The 10,970-nt window shown below is 42.1% G+C and overlaps 1 protein-coding gene across 1 annotated transcript; it reads left to right on the top strand.

Annotated features, from left to right (window-relative positions):
• Positions 1-1,291: 1,291 nt before the first annotated feature.
• On the top strand, positions 1,292-2,103 carry LOC109694259 (histone H3.3A). Its single transcript, XM_020176086.2, has one exon. The coding sequence runs from the start codon at positions 1,384-1,386 to the stop codon at positions 1,792-1,794; it is 411 nt and encodes a 136-aa protein (XP_020031675.2). The 5' UTR covers positions 1,292-1,383; the 3' UTR covers positions 1,795-2,103.
• Positions 2,104-10,970: the final 8,867 nt, after the last annotated feature.

Here is a 10,970-nt window from a genome sequence, read left to right as displayed (position 1 = left end):
TCTCTAATGTTATAGTTGCAAGACAGTACTGAATCACAGCTCTGTGAATGCAAAATATCTTGAACCTGCTTGATGATCACGCAGCAACCATGCTTTGTCAGTGCTGTTTTTAATGATGTTACTCTAGATTTTCTTTCCAGATGATGATGGAGAAGCTAATTTTAAAAAATGGGATCATTGTGGACTTCCCTTTCTGAGATGACCCATTTCACCCCTGAAAGTGTCTCTAGTGTAATAAACCTTACTATGATATTGTCAATCTCATCCTAATGATGATCTGCTTTCAGTCTATTGAAAGTGTACTCCTTTCTAGTAAACCTGGGTTCAATCTCCAACACCACAAAAATAAGTAAATAAAAATAGCAATGCGCCATAGTTGTGGAGAGAGAAAAATTAACAGAGCCAAATTAGTATATGTAAAAGCACAGCAACATAAATCATCATTAAGAAGTTAAAGCAGCTGGCAAAGTGGCTCAAGTGGTAGAGTGCCTGCCTCACAAGTCTGAGGCCTGAGTTCAAACCCCAATACCCCCCACACACACATGCACATGCACACATGAAGTTAAAGCAGATTTAGATCAAAAAATTCCAAAATTGGGGGTGGGATGCAGTGGGGTGATAGAGTTAATCCTGACTAAGAGGAAAATATCATTGACAATTTTAAGGGAAATAATGCTCCTAAAAGGATACCGTCATTGAATGAACTTCCCCTTCATTGTTTGAAATGTAACAGTTCTGGAAGATTTTATGTTTGAACCTGAGTTTTGCATAAATGTTTATAAATGGTTAACTAAAACACAAAAGCATGTATTCTTCATTTTGGAAAATATAGAGATGTAGCAGGATATGAACCATAGGAAGTTTCACTTTGAATGAACTCCTCCACACATTACTACCGTGGAAAGATAGACTCTCTATGGTGTTCCGGTATCCAGGGAATCTACATGAGTTAAAGTCTCTGTTAATGCAGAACAATCTCTCTCGAGGCAGACCCTCAACATCCTACCTCTCCACAAGAGGGGTTATAAAGATGAGAAAGGTATGAATTCAAAGCCCAAATAAACAGAAAGACCAATATGCAAGTGCCAGACAAGCAGGGAGTATTAGAGGTCTCCAATGATGTGGGAGCCAAAATATTTACAGACTGAAGCTTCCACTGGGCAACAACTTAACTTCATGAAGCTCTCTTCTCCTTTTGATCTGAACTTTGCACTTCTAAGAGAAAGTACACCTTACAAAGATAATGGAAACTCACAGAACAGGTATTGATATAGATATGGGTGTTCGCAGCCGCCGCCGCCGCTCTCTAACGCCAGCGCCGCCTCTCGCTCGCTGAGCTCCAGCCGAAGGAGAAGGGGGGGTAAGTAAGGAGCGCTCTGTGCCATGGCTCGTACTAAGCAGACCGCCCGCAAATCCACCGGTGGTAAAGCGCCCAGGAAACAACTGGCTACAAAAGCCGCTCGCAAGAGCGCGCCCTCTACCGGAGGGGTGAAGAAACCTCATCGTTACAGGCCTGGTACTGTGGCACTCCGTGAAATTAGACGCTATCAGAAGTCCACCGAACTTCTGATTCGCAAACTCCCCTTCCAACGTCTGGTGCGAGAAATTGCTCAGGACTTCAAAACAGATCTGCGCTTCCAGAGTGCAGCTATTGGTGCTTTGCAGGAGGCAAGTGAGGCCTATCTGGTTGGCCTTTTTGAAGATACCAACCTGTGTGCTATCCATGCCAAACGTGTGACAATTATGCCAAAAGACATCCAGCTAGCACGCCGCATACGTGGAGAGCGTGCTTAAGAACCACCAGGGTGGGAAACATTTCATTCTTTAAACAATTTTTTTTTTCTCTTCTTCCTGTTACTGGTAGTTTTGAATGTTAGATCTTTTTTTCCCATGGGGTCAAAAGGTACCTAAGTATATGATTGCAAGTGGAAAAATAGGGGACAGAAATCAGGTATTGGCAGTTTTTCCATTTTCATTTGTGTGTGGATTTTTAATATAAATGCGGGGATGTGTAAAGCATTAATGCAAGTCAAATGTTTCAGTGAACAAGTTTCAGCAGTTCAACTTTATAACAATTATAAATAAACCTGTTAAATTTAAAAAAAAAAATAGATATGTAATAGGTCTCAGAAATTAAAAATGGAAAACTTTTTAGAAGAAGTAAATGCACTTTGGTAGAGCTGAAGCATAGGGTGAGAAGCAAGGAAGCATGAATGAAGTCATCCAGAAGCACAAACATGTGTCACTTTGGAACCCATTGTTGTGTCCTAAAGCAAGAGATGATGAGGGCTTGAGGTAGACCTGAGGAGTGGTGAAGAGCAGGGAAGGGAGCAGAGAGAGATATAAGGAGTAAAGTGAAAGGATGAGTTGGCTTGCCAGAGGAAGAATGGAAAGAATCCAAAGACAATGCTTATATTTCTGGCTAAGATGATGTGGTAGATGGTACATTCATTAGCTTATAGAATTAATTCAGAAGGAAGAATGGATGGGACTGGAGAAGAGGGTGATGAATTGGGTTTGGAAACAGCAAAATTAAGATGTCTGCAGAACTTCTAGAAGGTTGTTCTACATACAATTAAATTTATACATCTGGAGTTTGGGGGAGTTGGTTGGCAAGAAAGAGATTTGGGGGTTACCTGCCAATTTGGAGCAGTCTTTTTTATTAAAAGTTAATATTTTAATTGATATTACTTTACCTGGCTACAGATCTTGCAGGCCTTGGGGACCACATCTGTGTCCCCAAGGGACATAGGCAGTGGATTTAAAGATTTTTTCTCTTTTTCTAAAATTTTCTTTTTAATTAGAAGATGTAAGCAAAGTAAAGCAAGTACAGCAGCTAGAAAGGGACTGTCAGGATACAGCAAACAGACCAAATATCTCACAGTTCCTTGCAGGAAAAATTAAAATTCCTGTATCAAAAACTAAGACACAGAACCTCCCAAAGCTTAGTTGATGGCTTCTATGGTTTGGATCATGAGTGTCCCTCAAAGACTCATGTGTTAAAGCCTTGATCCCCAGGTTGGTGCTATTGGAAGGTGGTAGAAACTAGGTGGTGGGACCTACTGGGGGTCCTTGGGAATGTACCCTTGAAGGGAATTGTGGGACCCTAGTCCCTTCCTCTTCTTCTCTTTCACTTCCTAGACATAAGATGAGCAGTTGTGTTCCAACTTGCACTCCTGCCATGATGTGCTGCCTCACCATAGGCCCAAAGCAATAGGGTCAATCAATCACGGACTGAAACCTCTAAAACTGTGAGCCAAAATAAACCACTTCTATTTATAAGTTGATTATTTGTCATACTGATGGAAAACTGATTAATACCTTGCCCGTGTAGTTAATGCCACAATAATCACAACTAAATTATATACAAAAACCAGCCAATTGTTAAGGAACTTGGTTCTAGTTAGCAAATAGAGTTAGTATCTAATACAGGTGATGAAACTACTGAGAGTTTGACTGTTTTCATTAACGATCATTTGTACCTTAAGCTTCTCAAGAGCTTCTACAAGCGTGCATTAAGAATGAGGGGCCATGAGTTCTTTCTTATTCCTTTCCATCGTCGAACTTTTAGAAGTTTCAAAATCTCCTAGGAAACTTTTTTTAATCTAAATTTAGAGCACCAGCCCTAATGATTCTGATTCAGTAAGTCTGTGGTAGATCTCTGATATCTGTAATTTTGACAAGAATCCCAAATAATTCTAATAAAACTGTATGACATAGGCCAACCAAATCATTTCTTTATCTATAAAGTGGGAATAATGACACTTACTTTGCTTACTTCTCACGGTGTTTTTTAAGTCCAGACTACAGTGATACATGTGTAAGGACTTTGAATACTATAAGTTCTCTATACAGCTAAGATGGAAGGCTCATTAAAACACAGACTGCTGAGGGCTGGGTGGAGTGGCTTAAGTGGTAGAGCACCTGCCTAGCAAGTGCAAGGCCATAAAAAAAAAAAAAAAAAACCCACAGACTGTTAAAATCCATTGCCAGGGTTTCTGATTCAGTGAGTTTCAAGTGGGACCTGAGAATTTGCCTTTCTATCAAGTTTCCAGGGGATCCTGAGGCTGCAGGTCAGGGGATCAGGCTTTGAAGACTACTGATCTGAGGTTCAAATGCATTGACCTTTTTAAGTCAGTTAACAGAAAGCTGCTGGGTTAGTCCAGAGGGCACCAGTTCTTACCTTAGAATTGCCTGGACTAGGTGCTCATAGTTCCTGATCTCCAAACCTGATTTATTTATTTAATAAATATTTGCTGATCACCTTTGACCTGTCAGGTAGTGTTCTGTGGACTGAAAATACAACCCTGAATAAAACAGACCCCTCCAAATGAAATAATAAAATGATTTCAGATAATAATAAGTGTCATAAAAACTAGAAATCAGAGCAATGGGATAGAGAGGCTGGGTTGGGAGTGGTTCTTCATATAGAACGGTCAGGAAAGGTTCCTTTAAGGAAGTAACATTTAAGCTGAAACCACAAGAAAGCAAAGGAGCACTACAGGAGGAGTACAAAGCTTCGGAGGCTGGAACAAGCAAGGTAAGCGGGGCTGGAACTAGTAAAGAAGTAGAGAAGTGAGGTATGAGGCTAAAGAAGTGGGCAGGCCAGGAAATGTAGGGTCTGGAGGCCTAGGGATCATGGCTTATGAGTCTGATCTATAGATCATGTCTGTGTGCAACAGCTCTTACCAAACCTTAACGTGCATACAAATCACCAAGGATCCTCTTCAAATGCCAATTCTTATTCAGTAGTAATAGGGTGGGACCTGCAACATTTCTCACAAGCAAGAAGCTGGGATCTGGGCCACACTTTGAGTAAGAAAAGCCATAGAAGAAAATGCTAGGAGATAGATCCTACCTGCCTTCAATTAAAGAGACATGTGCATGGAAGTTAAAGAGAATGAGGGAAGATCAGGATTAAGGAGAAATCATGATGGCGGGGAATCATGGGAAAAATATTATTCCGGATGACATGGAATGTTTATTTTAGCATACAGACCAAAAAATTAAAAGATTGTCACAAAAAACAAAAAAGGAATCTAAACTAAGTAACAATTCTGTTGGTAATTTATTTAGAAATAGCTGGTACAGATTTCCAAGGTAAGTTTTCTTGCAGATTAGTGCTGTTGCTTTATCACTGTACTCCAGTGACCTTGCTCGCAAAAGTAACATCAATTTCTACAGCCTCTTTAATCTTCTATGGCTCCCTATGGCTATTGCCTTCCATTGACCCCCCCCTTAACTATTCTCTCCAATCCTACTAACCAGTGCTTCAGGTCTTTCTCCCTCCCCTATCTTAAATAAGGGCCCAGGACTTGGGCAGCTGAAAGGAGAAACAGAGGCCTGAGGATAGCAGGAGGAGATTTACAGTTCTGCCTGGAATGCAGCCATGAAAATATAGCCAGAATCTGATTCCCTTCCTCCATGCTCTTCTGGAGGGGGGTGGAGGGCAGGAATGGAGTAGTTAGGTTAGAAGCCATATGGCTTTTTCTTTTAAGGAATGGTCTTCCTAGAATGCCTCCAGAAGCCCAGCACAGTCCAAAAAAATCTTAAATAAAATGCGGTGCCTCTTTGCATAAACTTCTAGACCACACGACAGATCCCTTGTTTGTTATCATGAGCACGTGTTTCCCCAAAATTTCCTGTTTTTTTAGATAATTGGTGAATTGAAAATTTTGTCAGTGGAAGGAAAGTCACATTATTGAAGCTGTAAACAATAGAATGACTATGGCTTTAATCCTTTGAATAAGGCTTTGTTTCCCATTGACTGAAAACTTCCTCAAGGAAGGAAAGCAAGCTAGAAACATTCAGGAAAGACTTGTATTTTATTTTACAACAGCTTTGTGAGAGGGAAAATCATTTGGAAGCCTTAGATTCCCTTTCCGGGTTGATGAGCATCAGAACACGAAGCCAGCTGCAGGCAGTGGCTCCCAGCACCCCTCCACCCACCAAAGACTTCCATACCCCAATGCCAGCTTGTTTTGTTAGTGTCACACTGACGATCTTCCTGTGCTGGAGAGTCACATGTTCTTGGACATGACTAGGAACAGGTGCACCCACGGTTTATCTCAATTATTTCCATGAGTCAAATATACCCCATGAGGCTTATATTGTATTCTCCTTAATTCATGAATTATCTATTAATTAAAGAGATGTAATAATAATAATTGCAAAAAATAGTCATTATCCATTGAACTATTAAATTGCTTTCAATCACACTTTCTTCCTTTGCTCCTAGTGAATTTTTATTTACTTTACACAGCAACAATAATTTTCTTTAAAAATCAGATGAAGTCAATGAGCTGAATCCTCCTTACAATTTGGGGGAAGGGGCTTGTGGCTAAGAGAAGCTGGCTTTAAATCCCCAAATGCTGAGGTAGCCATTCCTGCTTTGGGTAGATTCTGTCAGCACAGGCATAAGTTAAGGGGCTGCCAGGCCCCACTGCAGAAGTCAAAAGGGCCTCTTGGACACCTGCTCCTTCCAAGATCCTGAGTGATATCCTCCTCGTTTATTAATCCCCAATGAATGGAGAATACCACATGCACACCCTTCTAGCCATGAACCCTTAGGGCCTTGCCTCAGGTACATGTCTGGGGACATAATTTAGATATTCGTCATTCTGAGAGTTATGTTTCAGGTACAAATCCTAATTACTCCATAAGTGACTTCCCAGAGACAGAAGGTGCAGCTGAGCTTGGGCTTTGGTCTTTGTTAGCCATAATTAAAGCAGGCAGCACCTCTTCACCCACGTGACTCCATCTTTACAGCATTACCTGTTCCAGCGGAGGCTACCAGACTTCCCAGTTCGTTAGGGATGCACTGGGAGAAAGAGACAGGTCCTTGGCTAAAACTGACAGGATCCATTTCCAAGGTTTTCTAAAACTGGGTCTGCTTGATCTTAAGTCAGGGAAGTTCTCCAAATTACTTTCAGTAGAAGAAGAATTAAAAGGATGTTTTTATATTAGGGATTTTAGCATTTTGACCAAACATGTTGCCTTTGAGAGTCTATTGATAATTATGGATCATCTCCTCTCAAAAATGCACGTACATGTAGACACAAACTTTGCTGCATGAACCCCTGGAAATTTTAACCTCAGGTTAAGAGTATTTGGTCTTGGTAGTTTTTAGACTTATAAAAGTCCATATCATACCATATCTCCAAAGCATTTAAAGAGTGAAACTAATATAAGAAGTGCAAAGAGTTAAAAATATAGTAGTTTTCTAAAATAAATTGTGATGGCTGTCTTTTTTCTGAGGAAACATTGTATAAGTGGAACAGGAAACACCAGCTTTGCCCTTGGCAGCTTACAGTCTAAGGCCTTAGTAATCCTATAGATACAGAATATACGCTGTATATGTAAATAATAGCTACCCTGATGGTTGCTTGGTATATATGAGGCCAAGGGCTTTTTATTTGTCCATAGGATTTTTTTGTTCTCCAAAACAAGCACACAAAGTAAACATCGCTAAAGACATTGAGGCTCAGAGAAGAAAGCAACTTTTCCAAAGCCACACTGCAATTAAGCAGAAGTGCTGTGGCTCTGACTCAGGGCTGTCCATCGCCAAAGGCCTTGATCTTAATACACCTTGAGGATGCAGGCCTACTGATGTTATAATTAACCCTTTTATGGCCTTCAAAGTCCTTGAGCTAGTTGTCAGGCAGATAGGAAGCATGCTTACTGGAAGCAGCGCAGGCTCTAGAACCTTGAAGGCTAGTACCATTGGGAAGTGTTGAATGCCCACTTAGAACTGCAATCGTGTAGCAAGTACAGAGACTGTGCCGCAGATCTGACTGACATGGCTTTGACTGCATGGCCCTTGTTACATTTAAAAAGAAAAATTTTTTTTAAACAGCTGCCTCCTTCAGTGGTGGGACTTGGAACTAGCTCCTCCCTGGCTGCTGGAGCTCCTCCCATTCTGCACCTCAGAAGCTGCACCCCTGTACCCTTACTGCCTGCTGTCACTCTGCTGCTCTCTGTGGTGGCCAGGTACCATAAATTAAAGAAGTAGCATTCCACTCACCTAAACCTCTTTAGGACTAACCTGTTCAGCCTGCGGAAGTCAGTGACTACTCATGTGGCTTTGGGGTGTGATGTCTGGGTTCTGATTTTCTTCTTTTTTGTTGTTTTTTGTTTTCTGACAGGGTATTGAGAGTCCAGACTGGCCTTGAACTCACAATCCTTCTGCCATCACCTCCCAAGTATTGAAATTATAGGTATGCACCACTGTGCTTGACCTGTACAAGTTATTTCTGACTCTCTGTACCTTAGTGTTCTCATCTGTAAAATGGGGGTAATAATAGTACCTATTTCAAAAAGTTGTTCTAGCTGGGGATGTAGCTCAGTGGTAGAGCATTCACAGGCTCTGAGTTCAATCCCTAGCACCACAAAAGAGTTAATAAATATAATACACTGATAATAGTGGCTGGTTGATTACAAGCATTAAAATCGTGTTAACTAGTATTCTGATTGTTATTTGGCCATTGTCATGTCACTGGAGGATGAGTCACTTTGTGCATACAGCCAAAGGTGATTTCAAAGATCCAGAAAGTAGGTTTTTCCTCCTTACAGAGGTCTGAGGGTGATGAGGTGAGCGGGTGAACTTGGTACACAACCTCAAGAACAAGAAGTGTGAAGCCCCAGTGTTCTACTCACAAATGACTGCATTGCAAATCATGTCAAAATGTAGTGGCTTAAAACAACAACAATTTGTTATTTCTTATGATTCTACAGGTTGATCAGTTCTTTCACATGGGGTATTGGTTAAGGCTCTGAGTCAGCTGGAATATCAAGTGACCTTATTCACATTTCATCTAGGAGCTCCGCTGAGATTGTTAGCCAAGCTCCTTGGTTATCCTCCATGAAGTCTTTTCATGTAGCTTGTTGAGCTTCCTCACAGCAGGACGGCTTGTTTCAAGAAAAAATATTCCATGACATAAAGGCCCAGCCTTTGTGATTGCATTGTGTCAATCAAAAGGTCATGGACCAGTCTGGAGTCAAAGGGAGTGAAAATAGACTCTGCTTGTTGATAAGGGAATGGCACAGTCACACTGCAAAGGAACATATGGGACGGGAGCTATTGTTGCAGCCATCTTTGGAAACACGATCTATCACAGCTAAGGGATTAGTTAGTAACTAGATTTTCTTAACAATGTTTACATGAGTGACTCAATTAGGAAGAACAACCTGAATTAGAATCATAGAGTTAACTACTAATGAAGAAGTAAATGGAAGGAAATGTTTTTAATTTAGCATAACATACTTATACATTACTTATATAAGACTATTCTTTTTCCCCCATCTTTCAGGAGCATCAATTTTATTATGAGATACATGAGAAACAAATTTATTAAGAGCCATCTCATTTATCCCCAAAAACATGAAAGAAAGGATAAGCAGCAGGAAAGGAGGAAGTGTCCCAAGAAAAACAGTCTGAGGGAGTGAAGGAAGGAGGGGAGGGGATGGGGGTCTCCTCTCCAAGCAGCTTTTGGTGACCTATCAGCTCACCCTGCCTCCTGCACAGGATGCTTTGCAGAGGTCTGAGGGTGATGAGGTGAGCAAGTGAACTTGGTACACGACCTGAAGAACAAGAAGTGTGAAGCCCCAGTGTTCTAGTCACAAATGGCTGTATTGCAAACCACCTCAGTGAGGTACCAATGCCCCTTGACTAGAATCCAGTGTGGAGGGGCCCATGGTGGTTTGTACAACTCCCTCCTGTGCTGGACAGAGGCCTCTGGTCTGGGCATGCTGGGCACAGAGCAGTGTGAACTTTCTGCCTGGCTTCCTCCTAGCTATTTCAGCCCACACCTGGCTAACCTCCCCACACCATGCTGTCAGTATCTGCAAAGCCCAGGGCCTCTGGCTCCCCACTGATTTTGTCTCCTTCTCTGCTATCCACCACTCTCATTGGAGCCACTTTGAATCCTGGGCATGTGTTTTGGGCCAGCAGACAGCAGCATATTCTTAAAACACAGGTGACAAACCTCTTAGTCACCTTCTTCCAAACCCAGCTTGTCACAGATAGAGCCTGTGGTCACACTACCTGGTTGCCCAGTAGGAAGTACATTTTATTCTAAGGACAAACCCTCAGAGAACTTGCTGCTCTCTGTTTCTGCAGTGCTGCTCTTGCAGGAGGAACAGCAGGGGGCACCCACAGGAACATGCTGGGGAGCTGTGCTGGGAGTGGGGGTCCTCCTCTGCAGGCTGCCCAGGAGAATGGAAAACACAAGGCTCCTCTGCCACCCTCTGCTTAAATTGCTCATCATCCTTGGACAGCTGATGTTCAGAAGGAAAGAGGGTGAAGGAGTGAAGAAAAGCAGATGCACCAGCTTTTCTCTGTGTTGGGGAGAAGAAAAATGGAAGGATCCGTGGGGGATGGGCAAGGTGTCACCCCTAGATGCACAGGCTTAACTTGGACTGTTCAGCAAAAATGTCATGTGGGTTGTAACTCATGTCAGGGTGGGTGGTTGGTGAATGTCTCGCTAGAAGACTTGATGAATTTTCCCGACCTTGGTTGAGTCAAAAGTGTCCCATGATGTGCTCTAGCATGGGACCCTGGGGTCCATGGTTGGTAACTGAATGATGTTTCCCCTTCTGCAGAATCTGAGATAAATGTCATACCTGGCATTCAGGACATGCTGCTATTCCTGCAGAAAGGTCCTCCCCTTATGGAACTAGAGGACATCATTCCGAGTGAGGTTAGCCAGGCTCAGAAGACCAAAAGTCACATGTTCTCCCTCATGTGTGGACTTTAGGTCTAGGGAAAATACAGCAATGTGATTGGACTTGGGTCACATGACAAGGGGAGAGCAGACACGGGAGGTATGGGGATAGGTAGAAAACCCTAAAAACATGATAGTATTTGAGGTCCTCACTGCCGAGGAACTAATACAGAAGCTTTAACGCAACAGAGATCAATATGAGAAGGGGATCAGGAACTAGAGAAAAGGTCAGTTCCAGAAGAATCAACT

Source organism: Castor canadensis, chromosome 4, assembly GCF_047511655.1.
Source record: "Castor canadensis chromosome 4, mCasCan1.hap1v2, whole genome shotgun sequence".
Taxonomy (NCBI): Eukaryota; Metazoa; Chordata; class Mammalia; order Rodentia; family Castoridae; genus Castor; species Castor canadensis.
The sequence above is the reverse complement of the archived record's forward strand: the minus strand, read 5'-3'. Positions and strand labels throughout refer to the sequence as shown.

Excerpts from the sequence above, each read along its gene's own strand:
- LOC109694259 (XM_020176086.2), top strand. The coding sequence starts at position 1,384 with ATGGCTCGTACTAAGCAGACCGCCCGCAAATCCACCGGTGGTAAAGCG.